The sequence below is a fragment of the Moschus berezovskii genome, chromosome X (genome assembly GCF_049115385.1).
Source record: "Moschus berezovskii isolate FMDL1 chromosome X, NW_MosBer_1.0, whole genome shotgun sequence".
Lineage (NCBI taxonomy): Eukaryota > Metazoa > Chordata > Mammalia > Artiodactyla > Moschidae > Moschus > Moschus berezovskii.
Window position 1 is genome coordinate 52,148,006 of NC_142488.1, and position 17,517 is coordinate 52,165,522.

General features: G+C 54.2%; 1 protein-coding gene and 1 non-coding gene across 5 annotated transcripts; both read left to right on the forward strand.

Moving 5' to 3' along the window:
- Window positions 1–6,189: 6,189 nt before the first annotated feature.
- Window positions 6,190–13,741, forward strand: LOC129534981 (melanoma-associated antigen D4). 4 transcript variants are annotated; one of them, XM_055393520.2, is made up of 13 exons: window positions 6,190–6,289; window positions 7,261–7,471; window positions 7,824–8,657; window positions 9,019–9,225; window positions 9,335–9,398; window positions 9,639–9,718; window positions 10,118–10,209; window positions 10,857–10,936; window positions 11,025–11,067; window positions 11,478–11,540; window positions 12,488–12,602; window positions 12,916–13,358; window positions 13,531–13,741. In XM_055393520.2, the coding sequence occupies exons 2-12, from the start codon at window positions 7,262–7,264 to the stop codon at window positions 13,348–13,350; spliced, it is 2,223 nt and encodes a 740-aa protein (XP_055249495.1). In that variant the 5' UTR covers window positions 6,190–6,289; window position 7,261; the 3' UTR covers window positions 13,351–13,358; window positions 13,531–13,741. The 4 variants fall into 4 exon arrangements, with proteins under 4 accessions (XP_055249495.1, XP_055249492.1, XP_088689908.1 ...); XM_055393517.2 differs by having other exon boundaries at window positions 12,916–13,346; XM_055393519.2 differs by having other exon boundaries at window positions 6,202–6,289; window positions 7,231–7,471; window positions 12,916–13,346.
- Window positions 12,115–12,241, forward strand: LOC129535349 (small nucleolar RNA SNORA11). The gene has a single exon (XR_008681624.2). It is a non-coding gene; the product is annotated as a small nucleolar RNA SNORA11 (small nucleolar RNA).
- Window positions 13,742–17,517: the final 3,776 nt, after the last annotated feature.

Below are 17,517 nucleotides of genomic sequence, written 5' to 3' on the forward strand. Positions count from 1 at the left end.
GCGTATATCTGGAGAAAACTATAATTTGAAAAGATACATACACTCCAATGTTCACTGCAGCACTATTTAAATAACTAAGACATGGAATGAACCAAAATGTCCATCAACAGATGAATAAAGAAGACGTGTTATAAATTTATTATGGAATACTACTCAGCCATAAAAAAGAATAAAATATTGCCATTTGCAGCAAATGTAGATTATCTAGAGATAATCATGCTAAGTGAAGTAAATCAGATAGAGAAAAACAAATATCATATGATATCATTCATTTTTGGACTCTAAAAATTGATATTAATGAATTTATTTACCAAACAGAACTAGACTTATAGACATAGAAAACAAACTTATGGTTGCCAATGGGAAAATTGGAGGGTAGGGGTAAATTTGTAATTACCAGATACACTACTATATATAAAATAAATAACAAAATCTTAATGTATAGCCTATGGAACTATATTCAATTTCTTGTAATAATCTATAATGCAAAATAATCTGAAAAAATATATATGTGTGTAATTGAATCACTTTTCTGTACAATTGAAACATTTTAAGTCAACTATAATCCAATAAAAAATAACAATTAAAAATAAATGAACAAATAAAATTAATAAATTACTTTTCCTCTTCTTTCTTAGCACGTTGAAAACTTCCTCCATTGCACTTATCAGTATTTGTCATAATTAATGTATTTGTGTATATATGTTTAAAACACTTTTTGAAACCCCTGCTGCCCATTCCAGTGCAAGTCCAATGGTGAAATTTGCCATTGTCTGTTTTGTTCTCCACTGTATATCTTGAGGATCTAGCCCAATGTTTGTTCCCTTATAGGGTCTCAAATATGTTTGTGGGAGGAATAAATGAGCGAACAGAGGAATCAATGAATTGAGAAACAGAATGAAAAGGATGGAAGAATCCATAGAGGGACTGGGTATGAAAGTATTAAATATATATCCATGGTCTTCCCATATGCAGTTGCACATGGGCCCAGCAATGGGAAAACAGACAGGGATATGCCAGGGAGAGCCAGGAAATGGAAGATACATAGATGTGGAATGGGAGTACAGGATGGAGGGAGAAGGGGGGACTGAGTAGAAAAACCAGTTAGAGGACTGAAAAAACATAGGAAAGAGGGAGACAGACAGGTAGCAGCAGAAAGCGGGGGAGGATTCAGAGGAGCTCAGGAGAGATGGAGAAGAGAGACAGCAAGTGGGAGCATAAAGTGACACGCAGAAAGCAGGCAGAAAGTAAAGGAACATGTCTCCCCAATAACACACCTTACTGGGTAGTGATCGAAATAATGAATTTCGTACATTCCTCCTTTTCATTCTAGTACCACCAGCTCTTAACATTGGCCATGAAAAATTAGAGCTGTTTGTAAAAAAATGAGGGCAACAAAGGTCCGACTGCATTCATTGCTTCTGGTGAAAGCCTAGTGTCTGAGGTCTTAACCAGTGATAAGGCTACAGGGAAAGGGACAGGGACAAGTAGACACTTCTCATTTTGAAGCAAGCTCCATTCAGGAGTCTGTGTGGGAAGCACATCCAGGGAAGGTAATAGACTGATGTATGCAATGGTTTTGTAGTAAGGAAAATGGAAATATCAAGTCCTTTGTATATATACCATGAAAAATTCCCCATTGTGGGGGCACTGGCAAGAAATTGAATCCTCTCAGGAGCAAAACAAGCATTCTAGGTGGGATTTGCCCTGCTGCTGTATTGGGAATTTATTATATCAAATATCTAAAATGAAATAGAGAATTTAATATCACAAGCCTTGAAAAGGTTGTAACCATGATCACTCAATCCCAAGGACATTCTTGCATATGGTGTTAGAGTAATGAGACTCAGTGGAAATAAAACAGCCATATTTTGACATTTAAATGCCAATATTTCCAAAGCTGTATGAGCTTCCCTGATGGCTCAGACAATAAAGAATCTGCCTGCAATTCAGGAGACCCAGGCTTGATCCCTGAGTTGGGAAGATCTTCTGGAGGAGGAAATGGCAACCCACTCCAGTATTCTTGCCTGGAAAACCCCACGGGCAGAGAAGCCGAGCTGGCAAAGAGTCAGACATGACTGAGTAACTAACACTTTCATGTTTTATTGTAATTCACCATGGGCCTGAATTGTTTCCTAAGCTGATAGAGGCTTACAGGCAACATCCTGAGGACTTGTGTGGACTTAAACAGAGAAGGGCTAGCCACACTGACTCTACCGGACACACCGATCTTAGTTCTGCCATTAGATCTTCCCTCCCTTCCCCTGAGAAAATGACTAAAAGTTTACAGTGAGCCCAGGTGGGCACCTTTGTGTGATGGTGTATGCAGCACGGGTATGGCCTCTCAATGAAATATTTAGGGAAGACAGAGAGAAGCAAACAGGATGAGAGTCAATGACAGTGCAATATCAGTTTCCCAATAGTTAAAAGCAGTCCTAGGACAGTTAACACAGGCCTCAGGGCTTCCCTGGTGGCTCAGAGGTTAAAGCGTCTGCCTCCAATGCGGGAGACCCGGGTTCGATCCCTGGGTTGGGAAGATCCCCTGGAGAAGGAAATGGTAACCCACTCCAGTATTCTTGCCTGGAGAATCCCATGGACGGAGAAGCCTGGTAGGCTACAGTCCACGGGGTCGCAAAGAGTTGGACACGACTGAGCGACTGAACGGAAGCAAGAGGCTGATCAATCAGTACAGTGAGGCTTATTTAGGGACTGGTCATCAAGGGAAAGTTATTATTAGATAAATTTTTTTAACCTTTTTTTCAGGGATGAAGGTGGTGAGTGGTGAGAAACCAGAAAGAATGGTGTATAACATTATGAATATACAATTTAATAATAGCTAAAAGGCTTTTCCAAAAATAGCAGAAGTGCTATGTGTTGACTATTTCACAGCAATTGTAAAAAGTACATCAAATAAGATATGCGGAAATAGTTGTGAAGATGACCTGTAAAGTCCAATTTTACCTGTTAGTGATAAAGCTGGGATAGCAGAAGCCAGTGAGTTGGCAAAGGGATGTTTGCCCATTTGGGCATCCTGAATGCCAAGGTCAAAGTACTGAGAGAGAAAATGAGGCCAAAAGGAGGACAATCTGTTTACCATAAGAAACAGCTTAAGAATCACAAACTTGCTTGATGTTATATGAGGTTAGTGCATGAACCACTGAGGAAAAAACAGACATGAGGAACCACTGGAATTCAGGAGACCTTGACCAACACTGCTATCAACAGACATTCTGGATGCCATTAGACAGTCTTACGCATCACTGTTAGCCCTAAAAATGCAGAGAGAACAGTCATACAGATATAAACTCAGAAAAGGAGAACAGATACTTTAAGACAAATTAGAACAAAATTCCACTGCAAAACAACTGGGGAACAAGCTTCGTCATCTCCCTGGTAACCCTTGAACAACTCACAATTATTTCTCATCAGTATGATGGAACAACAGATACTCTGGTTTCTGGATGTTTCTATCCTTGCCCTCTACTAGTCTCTCCACTTTTCTTCAAAAAATTCTTTCTTAAAAAGCGACCATTGAAACGCAATATGACAAACCCCTGCTGAGAAATCTTGAATGGGTGTTTATTACCTTAGATGAGAAATATGATTGCCTGTCCCTGGGGGAACAGATAAGTAAAATGTCATGCATGCACACTATGTGTTACTTACTCCTGTGGGTCACGTAGACAGAATGAGACTATGCGTAGCAGAGTGGATACATTTTAAAAGCACAGTTCACAGTTAAAACATTTGAATGTAAGAAAAATTTATCATGCTTCCGGCCACGATGAATTAACAGGAATCTGATTTGCTCTGCCACCTAAACATCTATAAATCAAAAATGTTATAAAGCTTTGCATCATGGCACCATGAGCCACAACAGGATAAGGGGACCCCCCAACATAAGGGAAATTAACAAGGTGATCCCCTGGGTTGTCCAATTCCCCCCAACCCCAACTTCTTGCCTGGATAGAGTTCCCAGGCTGCAGCACAGAAAGACTGAACACAATCAGAGCTCAATGAGTGAAGGAGACAGAGTTGAGAATTCCAAGAGGCCAATGTGACTAGAATATTCTGGGAGTAATGGAGGGGTGAGAGCTGCACAGAGAGGTAGTGCTGGAGAGCTGCAGAGGTCTCCCACCTGGGTGCAGTGTATGACAAAAGGGCAGTGGTGGTGGTTGACTTCCCTTTTCTGGAGTGAGTAGCTGTGTGCATCATGGTGCCATGGACTGAGATTGTGAAGACAGGAGTTTTAAAAACAAGAGAGATGGGGGATGTGAGTGTGTGGGATGGGTGGCAATCCCAATACCACAGTGAGACAGACTCACTGTGAGGAGCCCTTGAGACACCCACATGGAGATGGCAAGTAGTACAATGGTCAATGTCAATTACAACTCCATAAAAAAAAGAAAGAGAAAAAATAAGAATAAAAATAAAATAAAGCAAGTGTAAAAGTCCACTATGGATTTTGTTTTTTATTAAAAAAAAAAAGCACAGTTTCAAAATGAGAAGGGAACATAGCATTTTCTATTAGCGCACAGCGGCTCGTCAAGACTTTCACTTCAAAGGTCTGGTCACGTCGTACAGAAACGTGTTACACAAGAAGGGCTGAGAGACACAAGCAGCTAGCTGACAGGGAAGGTTGCTATGCAACAGCTGAGGAAAGCCATCCAGCCAGGCAGAATTGATGTTGGTCACTGGAGAGTGAAAGCTCTGGTGCTAGCAATAGCTTCCATTCAGACACAGGGGTCCTGGAGAGGCTGATATAAAAACGAATATAAAAGTCCACTATGTTTGTTTGTTTAAAAAAAAAAAAGAGGTGCAATTTGAAATGGGAGCATAGCATTTTCTTCAGTCATTCTGGAGCATGTACGCCCTTGGGTGGGACACCAGTAAGTTCTCCTTTTGCTTCCCATTTTGCATGTTGAGAAACCAGGCTCAGAGATGTCCAGTGACCCGAGTGGGCTCACACAGCTAGCGACAGACTGACCCAGCACTCCATCCCTGGAATTTGGAAGTCCAGCCGAGAGCTTCTATCCACAAGACCACAGCTGCCCCAGGCCCCAGGCGTGGAAGGAACCAGGCCAAACATTTACTCTGAATCAGGGCTTGCCATGACTCAGACACACAAGTGCCTGATTGTCCTGGCCGCTCCAGTGGGCACCAGGAAGGCCTCAGGGACAACCCATTTGTGCCACTCACAGCGAAGGGGCCTGCCAGTCAGAGCAGGGAGTGGACCCCAAGGAGCAATTCGCACACCTGGATGAACCCACATAGGGCAGGCAAGGGGTGGGCCTGGGGCCCCCCACCTGTTCCCCCTGGGATGCAGAGCATGAGCTTAGGTCTCAGAGAACAGAAACCCGGTTTGTTGGGACAGATGTTGACAGGGCAGGGGAGGTGGAGCGGATCTGCTGCTCAAACTGAAGAGGGGAGGGTGCTTCGGCCCCGGGGCCAGTGCTAATGGAGCACGGGTTTCGGAGTCAGAAGACCCGAGCCCAAATGCTGCATTTTCACCTCACTGGCTCTGTGGCCTTGTCGAGTGAGTTCACGGCAATGCGTCTGTCTGTGCCTCAGCTTCCTGATCTGTAAAATGGGGGTGCTGACATCCACCTCCCAGGGCTGCTGTGAGAGGAAGATAATGCCCAGCACACACAAGCGGCCCGAAGAGTGGTTGGGGAAGCAGATGTTCCCAGTGTGTCTGGGGGCCCTAGAGATGGATAGTGGAGGAGAACACACAGGGAACTGGTGTCCTCTCGCCATTTCCATTTCTCCTGTTGCAGTTACCGACCGGGCTAGAGACCTCTGTATTGGTGACCTAGGGGTCATTCATGCTGGGGAAGTATTCCAGACCACACCGGAGGAGCTTAGAGGCAAGGGGGAGGGCAGCGCTGAGAAGCACTGTGCAAAAGTGGGGGGACTGAGGGTATATGATGGATGGGTTGGAACCGCAATACAGGGCGTGCGTGCCCGCGTCCCCCGTCGGTGTCGCGGGGGCGGAGGGGTTGATGGTGAGGGGAATCTGGCAGGAGGGAGAAAACGCCCCCACCCCACCCCGCCCACCCACTGGCCGAACCGCATGCGCACAGGGGACCTGGTGGAAAAGGCTTTTGTTGGGAGAGCGGGCCGGCTGGAGGGGTCCGCGCATGCGCAGGCTGCCCAGCCGCGGGGGGTGGGGGGGTGCGGGGAGAAAAGGGGCGGGGTGGTGGGAGCTGCTGTGCTGGCAGCAGTAGGCGAGGGCGCGGCTGCGGGGTTCCTGGTGCTGAGGACGGACGCCATTGGAGCCCCAGGGAAGGTAAGGATCCAGCCCCACACAGGACCGGGAGAGGGCAAGTGGAACCCGGTACGCTGTGCCCTTCCTCCCCACCCCACCCCCGCCCCCGGATGTGAACAAAGCCCAAGCACGCAGAACTTGAACCCCACTAGACCCGTGGTCAACAAAGGAGCCGCCCCCCACCACGTCCACCAGACCCAGGCTCCCCGATTCGAGCCCTGCTTAACACCGGAGCCCACCATCTGAACACCTTTAACAGACGCGTGTGCTCCGTGCTGAGCTGCCTTAGCGCGGAGGCCCCACCCCCACTCCAACCATTCTGAGACCGGTGCAGCCCCACTGACCGCTTTGCCCCCTTCCCCGAGTTGCGATCCTGGCCTTTGAGACCTCCAGCACTTCCAGTTCGAGCCTCACCTAGTCCGAGGATTTCCCCGCCACCCCGCCCCCCACTCCATCCATCTTGAGCGCTCCTGTATGAGCCCAGCCTAGACCTGAATCAGCCGAATCCCCGCCACCGCGACTTAGAGGGTCCCTGGGATTCACTTTCCCAGAGCTTCCAGCGGTCCCCGTTGTCTGAGCCTTCTCATGTCTTCTCCTCCCCAGCATCCTGGTCCCCTGCTCCAGCCATTAAATCGAGGCGCTTTATTTCCCCTCTCTCAAAGCGTCTCTTATGGGACTCTCTGGACCCAAGCCCGCCAGTCTACCCCTTGTTCCAATCCAGCCGCTGGTCTAGGGAGCCTGTGTGACCTAAACTGCCCTTTCAGTGCAGGGTCTCCTCCGACCTCCTCTGTCCTTCTCCTAGGGCTCTGTCTCTGAGGGAATCTACCCCAGCAGCCCTCACCCCCGCCCCAACCTTACACTGCCTGGGAACCCGGTGACTGCAGCCCTCCACCTCCTGAGAGATCCCGCCTCCTGCTGGATCCCGCCCCCTCCCCCTGAAGAGGCCTCCTCATCCCTCTCAGGCTGAGCTCTGTTCTCCTTGGGACCCCCAGCATGGCAGAGGGAAGCTACCGCAAGGAATCTGAAGGGTACAACGTTGAAGACATGGACGAGGGTAGTGATGAAGTCGGGGAGGAAGACATGGTTGAAGGCAACGACTATGAAGAATTTGGTGCTTTCGGAGGCTACGGCGCCCTCACCAGCTTTGACATCCGCATCCTCAGAGCCTTTGGGAGCTTGGGTCCAGGCTTTCGCATCTTAGCGGTGAGGGCCCTCCTCGGCCACCTGCTAGCCCTGGGCCTTCTCTCTTGTGACGTCAGGGAGGATGGGAGGAGGGGGCCGGTGAGGGCTGGAGTTGAAGGGGAAGGGACTGCCCAGCTTACCCAAACCTTCCCTCTCCTACTGGGAGCAGCGGGGAGGGGAAGGGTGCGAGGAGGGGCGGAGCGGGGGAAGTGTTGGGAGGGCCTGGGGGCTGGTGGGAGGCTGGCCAACACAGGGGGAGCTATCTGTGTAGAGCTATCTGCCTTCCCCTCCCCTGCCATGCCCTGCCCTGCCCTCCCCTCCCCTCCCCTCCCCTGCCCTGCCCTGCCCTCCCTTCCCCTCCCTGGTCTTGCAGAATGAGCCCTGGGAACTGGAAAACCCTGTGCTGGCCAGAACTCTGCTGGAGGCGTTTCGGATGGATCCAGAAACACTTGCCAATGAGACGGCTGCCCGTGCTGCCAACGTAGCCCGGGCCGCCGCCTCTAACCAAGCTGCTCGGGCCGCTGCCACTGCTGCCCGTGCCACCTACAATCAGGTGGTCACTAACCACCACCCGGTGGCCACACACCAGGCGTCAGGAGGCGATACCCAGCCCATGGCATCTGCTGCCCAGGCTCCGGCAGCCACCCCTGAGACCAGCATCGCTTCTCCGCACAGCTCCCAGATGCTAGTCAATAGCGAGATGGCTGCCCCTGGGGCTCCAGCAAGGTCCCCACAGCCGCAGACATCCTCCCAGGCCCAGGAGGCTGCGGCCGAGGGCCCTAGTACGGCCTGTGCTTTCCCCCAGGCCTCGCGTGCAAGTGAGATGGATGCCACCCGGCCCACGACAGCCTTCCCGGGTCCGAACGACGCCTTTGATTTCAGCCAGCCGGCAGGTGTCAGTGGCGTGGCCTTCCCACGCCCCAAGAGACCTGCCCCGGCCCAAGAGGCTGCCACCGAGGGCCCCAGTGTTGCCTCCAGGGGCACCCAGGCAGCCTCTGCCGCGGAGGGGGCGGCCACCCGGCCCAAGACGACCAAGTCCGGGAAGGCTCTCGCCAAGACTCGCTGGGTGGAGCCTCAGAATGTTGTGGCAGCAGCTGCCGCCAAGGCCAAGATGGCCACGAGCATCCCTGAGCCTGAGAGTGCAGCTGCCACTTCCCAGCAGAGTGCGGAGCCCTGGGCCAGAATGGGAGGCAAGAGGACAAAGAAGGTGAGACCTCCCTGCTGTCTCCCACCCGCCTTGCTCCCCTGCTTTCTCTGCCCTCTCAGCTCTCTGCCTCCTCCCCTCCCTTCCTCTCCCTCTTCTTCCCTCTCCCTCTTCTCTCAGCTTGTACATGTTTCTCCAAGCCAAGTTTACCAGCATGTTTTTACTCCACGTAGTCCCTACCCTCGGGTCTGGAGGGAGAAGCGGTTGGCTCAGTGCCTGGCACTTAGTAAGCACTGGGCACGTGTCATCCGCGTGTCATCTACTACCCTTATTTCCAAGTACCTGCTCTGGCTAAGATGTGTGCCAGGCGCTTTTGCACAGGGAGCCTGGTCGCCCTGAGTCTCTCCTCTGTCTAATGGTACAGTCCAAGCACCTGGATGACGAATATGAGAGCAGCGAGGAGGAGAGAGAGCCTCCTGCGGTCCCACCGACCTGGAGGGCATCGCAGCCCCTGCTGACGACCGCGCGGCCTCAGATGGCCCCTCGGCCCCCCATGGCCCTGAGGTCCCAGGTACCCTCAAGGCACGTGCTGTGCTTGCCACCCCGCAATGTGACCCTTCTGCAAGAGAGGGTAAGAAGGAAGCCTGCCCTTCCCCCTATCTCCCTCCTCTCCTCCCTTGTGGGCCAGTTCTTTGAGGTCACCCACGCCTCGATCTCCCCGTGCGCTCTTCCTTCTCCAGGCAAATAAGTTGGTGAAATATCTGATGATTAAAGACTACAAGAAGATCCCCATCAAGCGCTCAGGTGGGCAGCCTCTGCCCCCTCCCTGAACTCTGTCCTTCCCCGCCCTCACCACCCTGCCCTGTGGGCCTCCCACCAGATGCCCTCTCCCCACCACACACACACAGCTCAGGCCTGGCCAGTGGCTCCATTGGCACAGTGTGGGGTCCTCAGTGTGCTCCCCTCAGCGGGGCTGACGGAAAGGCTGTAGCTCTGTGGCTGCTGCTCAGCCCTGGTGCTTTGCCCACCCCTCCCGTCCTACAGACATGCTGAAGGATGTCATCCGAGAATATGACGAACACTTCCCTGAGATCATTGAACGAGCAACGTACACTCTGGAAAAGGTGGGTGTGGGGCCGGGGGCAGCTCTGTGGAGCAGGAGCAGCAGGGACCCCTTGCCCACCTGCCCGCTCTGCATCCCCTCAAGGCCCAGGGGCCGGACTGCGTGCTCTGGAGGGAAGGCCTCCCTGGCCTCTACAGCTGGGAGCTTCCTCTGCAAGCCTCCTCCCCTCCTTCCTCCCGCTTGTGCCCTCTGAGCGCCTGTGGTCTCCTGAGGTGGCTCCCGTTGTCTCAGCCAGTGGCGATGCTCCCACAGGGCGCTTCCTCCATGGCCTCCCCTCTCCCTCCTCCCCCAGGGCTTGGGGTTCCCCGCCAAGAAAGAGTTCTAACAGGGAATTGATGACCGCCTGCCGGACACCCAGCCTGGATGTTTGATCTCACATTGCATTTTCTCCCCGCTGTAGAAGTTCGGGATCCACCTGAAGGAAATCGACAAGGAAGAGCACCTGTACATTCTCGTCTGCACACGGGATTCGTCAGCCCGCCTCCTGGGAAAGTGAGAAAACACAGGAGGCCGGTGGCCTTCCTTGGTGGTGCCTGCCCCCTCCTCTCGAGAAACGGGAAAGTAGGGCTGGGGGGGCCTAGCACGGCTCCCACCCAGAGTTAGCAGTGCTGAGCAGCTAAGGGCAGGCAGGGGCAAGTAGCCTGGGGCGAGGCTTTGCGGCTCTCTGGGTTTCAGCCCTGCCCACCCTTCCCCGCCCCTGTCTTCCTAGGAAAGCAAGCTTCTTGATTGCCTCTCTCTGCTAAGGGACCGGCCAGGGCTTGGCAGAGTGGGCCTCGGGCAGGGGGCAGGGAGAGGGGAGAGCCGGGGGCGGGGGTTCTCCAGTGGAGTCGGGCTCCAGATGCAGTGGGCAAAGGGCAGGGAAGGTCAGGGTGTGCCTCTGGACTCAGGGTTGCCAATCGTCTGCTCCCCGCCTAACCCCGTCCTCGACAGAGCCCTGGGAAGAGGTGTTAGCATCCACATTTGATGGATGAAGGGCCTCAGTCTCAGGCCGAGGAAGGAATTGTCTGGACCAGGTATAGCAAGCCATACAGAGTGGGAGGAACTGCCCTGTAGCCCAGCAGTGTGGGAGAGGCTAGTTGGGTGAGCTGGCTGTGGTCACCTGGGCAGATGGCTCAGGATCCCTCTTTCTACGCCTTCAGGACCAAGGACACTCCCAGGCTGAGTCTCCTCTTGGTGATTCTGGGTGTCATCTTCATGAACGGCAACCGTGCCAGCGAGGGTGAGTGGCTGGACAGGCAGCTGGGGGGTAGCCCGTCCTCTCACCTCCCTCCATCTGCTAAACTCCTGTACCTCGTCTCTTCTCACAGCCGTCCTCTGGGAGGCCCTCCGCAAGATGGGACTGCGCCCCGGGTATGACTAGGGTCTCTTGGCTCCTGCTCCTCAGTGTGTCCTTGGGCGCAGGAGGCCCCAGGATTGCAGTGGCCCAGCGGTCTCTGTGGGGTGTGGCATCCTGGGCTAGGGAGAGCGCCAAGGGTCCACCAGGGTGCGTGGGGAAATGGTCCTGGACCCCAAGCCCTCTTCTGCCCCGTGTGCTCTCTCTGTTCCCACGTGAGACCTCAGAGACACCATCGGACCTGGGGGCTCCATCCAGCCCCTCCTTGGGGCCCTGCTGACAAGTGGCTGCCTGGCCTCTGCTGCCAGCCCAGGCGTCCATGAGGACGCCTCACAGGCTAGGAGGCCCTCAGTCCTGCTGGGAGCGTTCCTGCCCAGCCCAGGCCCTGTCACTCTCTCTAGTCACACATTCCTTTCCTTGCACGCAGGGTGAGGCACCCATTCCTTGGTGATCTGAGGAAACTCATTACAGAGGACTTTGTGAAGCAGAAGTGAGTATCTTTGCCCCCCACTCAGGCCTTCCTCGTGTGCTGCTCTGGCTGAGGAAGCCATTCCCCGGCCCACGTCTTAACACCAGAGGGATGGGTGTCTGGTGTGAGTGTGGGGTGGGAGGATGCGAGTGTGGGGGGCGAGGGGACAATTCCAGGGAGGCCTGGGGAAAGGGAGCACTTGCGGTCTGTAAACACCGGGTGGGACGGTACAGCCCCCACCACCTTCAGCACCTGCCCTGTAGGCAGTGTCCCGGCTTTTCATCTCAGGGGCCTGGGACTCCGAGAGTGGAAACCTGATCACGGCCCTGACTGGAGTAAGGCGCATCTGGGCCTGGAGCCTGGCCCTGCTGATTTTCTAGCCCAGGCTCACCCCATCGTCAGTGCTTGGAGATCTCTTGTGCCCTCACAAAGGCCCCGTGTGCATGTTCACCTGCCGCCCCACAAACACACGTTCACAGATGTTTGGGAGTATGCGTGGAGTCCCCTACTCTTGGTTGACTGTTTCTTCCCATACAGTCGTTTTCTAGGATGGATTCTCCCAGGGTTCAGTCAGGTCACGGACAAGCCCCATGGCGGGTTGTGCTCAGAGCATGGAGCCTGAAGAGATGGCTCCTGCTTACACCGGACCCAACAGGAATCTGGGTTATCGTGACAAGGGGCACAAAACTCGTGGCCTTCCTCTGAACAAGTACCCTACACGTGCCCCCTGCACCTCCCCATGTCTACTGGGCAGGACCAGGGGCCTAGGGGTGTGAGCCCCTCCATTTAGGAGGCAGAAACCCTGGGAGCCGGTGTGGAAGCAGGGGCAGGTGCTGCGGGGCCAGGGCAGGCCTCCTGCAGCAGCCGAGCTGCAGCCTCGGGGCTGGGAAGGGACTACCTGGGAGCCACTGGAGCAGCCACAGGTGTGCCTGTCTGGGAGCAGAGGTTTGTTGTCCTCTCTCACGCAGGTATCTGGAATACAAGAAGGTCCCCAATAGCAGTCCACCCGAGTATGAGTTCCTCTGGGGTCTGCGCGCCTGCCATGAGACCAGCAAGATGAGGGTGCTGAGATTCATCGCCCAGGTAAAGGCAGAGCCTGTGTTCTGGCTGCACCTTCCCATACCTGGTTTGTGTCTTGGTCCCGGCCTCCTGACGCCATTTGTCCGGTGAGGACACCAAGGCCCAGCAAGGTTCCCGAGTCACTGACACCAGTTCACAGACTGTAGGGAGTGGACGGGGTGAAATCCCAGGTCTGGCACCGAACGACGGGAGCCCGATTTCAGTCGTGTGGGTCTTTAACATGATTTCACAAAGCGCTTCAGTGAGTGAAAGGCGGGAAGCGGGTGCTGAGCGAGGTGGGGTAAGTGCTCACATGGTTGCTATGCTTCCATCGCAGTATCAGAACCGAGACCCCCGGGAATGGAGGGCTCATTTCCTGGAGGCTGTGGATGATGCTTTCAAGACAATGGATGTGGATATGGCCGAGGAGCATGCCAGGGCCCAGATGAGGGCCCAGATGAACATCGGGGAGGAAGCTCTGATCGGACGGTGGAGCTGGGACGATATCCAGGTGGAGCTCCTGACCTGGGATGAGGACGGAGATTTTGGCGACGCCTGGTCCAGGATCCCCTTCGCTTTCTGGGCCAGATACCATCAGTACATTCTGAATAGCAACCGTGCCAACAGGAGAGGTACCTGGAGGGCTGGTGTCAGCAGTGGCACCAATGGCGCGGCCAGCGCCAGCATGCTCGATGGCCCCAGCACCAGCTCCACCATCCGGACCAGAAACGCTGCCAGAACCAGTGCCAGCTTCTTCTCCTGGATTCAGTAAGATTGGAGGTCATTACCCAGGACTCTGGAGGCTGGGGTGGGGAGGGGCTGGGAGGTGTCAGGGGCAGGCCTGGGGTGTCCTGGGGGAACGAGGGCAGCCCGACAAGACACTCAGTCTGTCCTTGCTGTCCCTCACGAGCATTGACACCTCTACTCCGGCTTTTGTGTCTCCCGGTTCCAGGCAGCCCTGAGGAGCTGCGGCCGTCCCCCGCCGAGCCAGAGTGCCTCCGCTGCCCGGTCCCCGACAGAGCACTCCAGGCCCGCTTCTCCCCGCCCATGGAAGGTGGCATGCAAGATGACGCACTCTATGCCCTTCCTGCTTTCATTGTGTGCTTTTCTCGTGCTGTCGTGTTTTGGGTATCTGTGTTACATTAAAGTTGCAGAATCAGTCAGATGTTTCCTCCTTTTCCTGGGCAGCTGTGGCTCTGAGCAGCCCGCAGTCAGGCCCTCGGGGACAGGCGGGGGCCGCCTCTGCCTAAAAGACAGGCAGGTGTGGGTGCGCTGGGAAGGGCAGCGATGCCCCTGAGGGGGGGCGACCATGGGTTTTCAGAGGCTCCAGTCCACAGCTTCACGATCTCCTACACTGTGTGCCCCTAGTCAAATACAGTGGCGGTTCACAGGAGCAAGGGTGGGGTGGAGGGCTGTGAGCTGGTGCCACTGTCCCTCCCACCAAGGGACAGGCTCCACAGACATCCCCCAGGACCTACCTGCCCCACCCCATCTCTGGAGTCCCTGTCCAGGATTCCTTCCCTCATCAGCCACACAACTTTAGGACCTCATCCCTCTTCTCGAGTCCTAAGGACAGCGAGGTAGGCCTCACAGTGACATCCTCACACCTCCAGCAGGTAGAGGAGACACCATCATAGGCAAGACAGCCTGTTTCATGGGAGAAAGCTGCAGGCAGAGCTGGACAGCCCATCGCCCATGACCATGACCCGAGGCCCTTCGGGAGGCTCCAGGGTACTTCTCCATGGAAGCAGGGCTCTCCCAGTGAAGCCAAGGCCAGCCTAGGTCCCGGTGTCTTCAAGGGCTGTGTGATCCCTGAGGGGTCTGAGGCTAAACTTTCATTCCCCAGGCAGACGACAGTGAGGGCAGAGACACTTTGGAACTCTGGGAAGGACCCCGTAGCAGGAAGGGGCCATCTGGGGCTTTTCTGGGTATCTCAGTGATGCCCACAGCCTGGAGGACAAGGCTCCAGGTTAAGAGGAAGGAGAGAGTAGTGTAAAGGCCGCAGCCCACCTGCCCAGCCACCCATTGCTTGCCTCTTTGCCCCAAGAACGGGCTCTACTCCCTCAACCAGACCTGGATCCTGACCCAGACCCAGCTGGATCGTGTTCCAGACCCACTGGAAGGCAAAAACACCCATCACTTGGCTCAAAAATGAGGAAGCATTCCAAGCAAGCGGCAGGAGTCCACCACTGGTGCAACCCTTCTGAGCGATGGCCTGGGCCGTACCCCCAGGAGGCAGGCTCTGTGTCGACCCCTCCCTTAAAGACAGGCTTCACGTGGGTTTCTGCCTTATTTGTTGGTGCTTTGCTGTCTGCCTCCCTGGCTGCTGGGTTGATGCCTCGCCCCGTGGACACTCTGTGATTCTGACAGAGATTCAGTGCCCTCCCAGGTGCAGGTATCCGGGTTGATGGTCCTGATTTGGGGAACCCCGCTCTGGCGTGATGAATGACACTGAACTATTTCTGGCTCCCTCAACCTGGGACCTCCCAGGACCCTACTGTGCACTCAGTAGGTACCTGCCATCTCACGGACGAGGTCGGGGCACTCACCACAAGCCACAGGTGTGAGCGGGAGCACTGTGTGCTGTGGGCACCTGAGATGAGGCAGCTCATCTGGAAAGGAGGCGAGAGCAGCTCTCAGAGGCAGGATGCTGGGGAAGTCACCACCTCTCCGGGCCTCCAGGCTTGCACCTCTCTCCCCTTCCACCCCCTTCCCCATGGATATCTTCACCTAGCTCCTGCCCCTCCACACCGAGCAGGGGGCAGTGCTGAGAGCTGGGGTGGGGGGTGTGTGGGAGGGGGAGTGAAGAAGTGAGCAGAGAGGCAGCCTCAGGGGCAAGGAGGAAGGTGGGTCCCAGGGATCGGGGACAGACCCTGAGTCCCCCAGCAACTGACGATTGGCACCACGGAGGTGGCCACCCTTGAACCGCAGGGCAGACATGGGACCAAGGCAGGCCTCCCTCCCGCCCCCAGCCTCAGCCCTTCCACGGGGTCCCCCACCACAAAGGCCACAACAGGTCTCAGCCAGTGTTTTCTGAGGCCCTACTATGCGCCGGGGCCTTGGCCGAGGTGGACCTGCACCTTGGCAGCTCCCGCAGATTTCTCCCCAGCCCAGGCCTGTGCCCTCTGACTCCTCAGACACTCGTTGATGGACAAGCATTCACCGACTGATTCACTTGTGTCCAGTTCCTGACAATTCGCATGCAGTGGCTCGCATGGCCTTGACGTCAATCACCAGATAGCCTCAAGGGAGCAGATGACCAGGCACATTCCATGGATGAGGACCCTGAGGCTCTGAGAGGGAAGACACTTGCCCTGAGTCCCACAGCCAGGATGTGGCAGTGCTGGGACTGGAACCCAGGATGCTTTGAGCCCAAATATGTGCTCTGACCACTGCAGTCTGTTGCCACTGCCTTTGAGGGATTCACAGTGCCGTGCGGTGACACCCCCACCTCTCACTCCTCTCTGCAAACACCCACCCTCCTGATCCCCCAGGAAACATATACAGCTTTCCATCTCCCTTCAATGAGCCAGAACCCCACCCCTCATGGCCTCCCTGCCCCTGAGGTCACCCTAGGCTTTTGGGGCCTGCCACAGCCCACCCAACCTCCTGGCACATCCTCACTCCTGTGGCCTGGAGAGGCCAACACTTCAACATCCTGGTCAGAAATGGACTCTCACACCTGAGGGGGACACGACAGTCCCTTTCCAGGCCACTTGCCCTAGTGTGGGGTTCAGCAACCATATTCAATTTACTCTGAAAACAGTTGACTTTCCAGGGGTTACAAATTTCGAAAAGTGAAAAGGGGTGTACATTCCCAATGAACACATGAAAGTCGAAAATGGAAAAGTCGGTGGATGCTTAGAGCTGATGAGAGTGTGGAGCACATGAATTCCTGTACACTGTCCAGAGAAGTCTTCATTTCCAGAGGCCCCTGGAAAACAGGAGGGATACATCCGTTGGTTTATCAAAAAAGCAAGAGAGTTCCAGAAAAACATCTATTTCTGCTTTATTGACTATGCCAAAGCCTTTGACTGTGTGGATCACCAAAAACTGTGGAAAATTCTGAAAGAGATGGGCATACCGGCCCACCTGACCTGCCTCTTGAGAAATCTGTATACAGGCCAGGAAGCAACAGCTAGAACTGGACATGGAACAACAGACTGGTTCCAAATAGGGAAAGGAGTATATCAAGGCTTCTATATTGTCACCCTGCTTATTTAACTTATATGCAGAGTACATCGTGGAAACGCTGGGCTGGATGAAGCACAAGCTGGAATCAAGATTGCCGGGAAAAATATCAACAACCTCAGATATGCAGATGACTCCACCGTTATGGCAGAAAGTGAAGAAAAACTAAAGAGCCTCTTGATGAAAGTGAAAGAGGAGAGTGAAAAAGTTGCCTTAAAGCTCAACATTCAGAAAACCAGGATCATGGCATCCGGTCCCATCACTTCATGGGAAATAGATGGGGAAACAGTGGAAACAGTGACAGACTTTATTTTGGGGGGCTCCAAAATAGCTGCAGATGGTGACTGCAGCCATGAAATTGAAAGACGCTTACTCCTTGGAAGAAAAGTTATGACCAACCTAGACAGCGTATTAAAACACAGAGACATTACTTTGCCAACAAAGGTCCATCTAGTCAAGTCTGTGGTTTTTCCAGTGGTCATGTATGGATGTGAGAGTTGGAGTATAAAGAAAGCTGAGCACCGAAGAACTGATGCTTTTGAACTGTGGTGTTGGAGAAGACTCTTAAGAGGGCAAGAATCAGTGCAGAATGGTGTTCCCAGGAAATGGTGTCCAACCTCAGCTGGAGTTTCACATTCTTGCCAAAAGTACACTGTGCTCTTCTGTGTGTGGGTGGGTTTCGGAAGACTGCAGAGGCTGGCGAGAGTCCCCTGCTTGCTGCCCACAAAAAGGACATTGCGTGACTGAT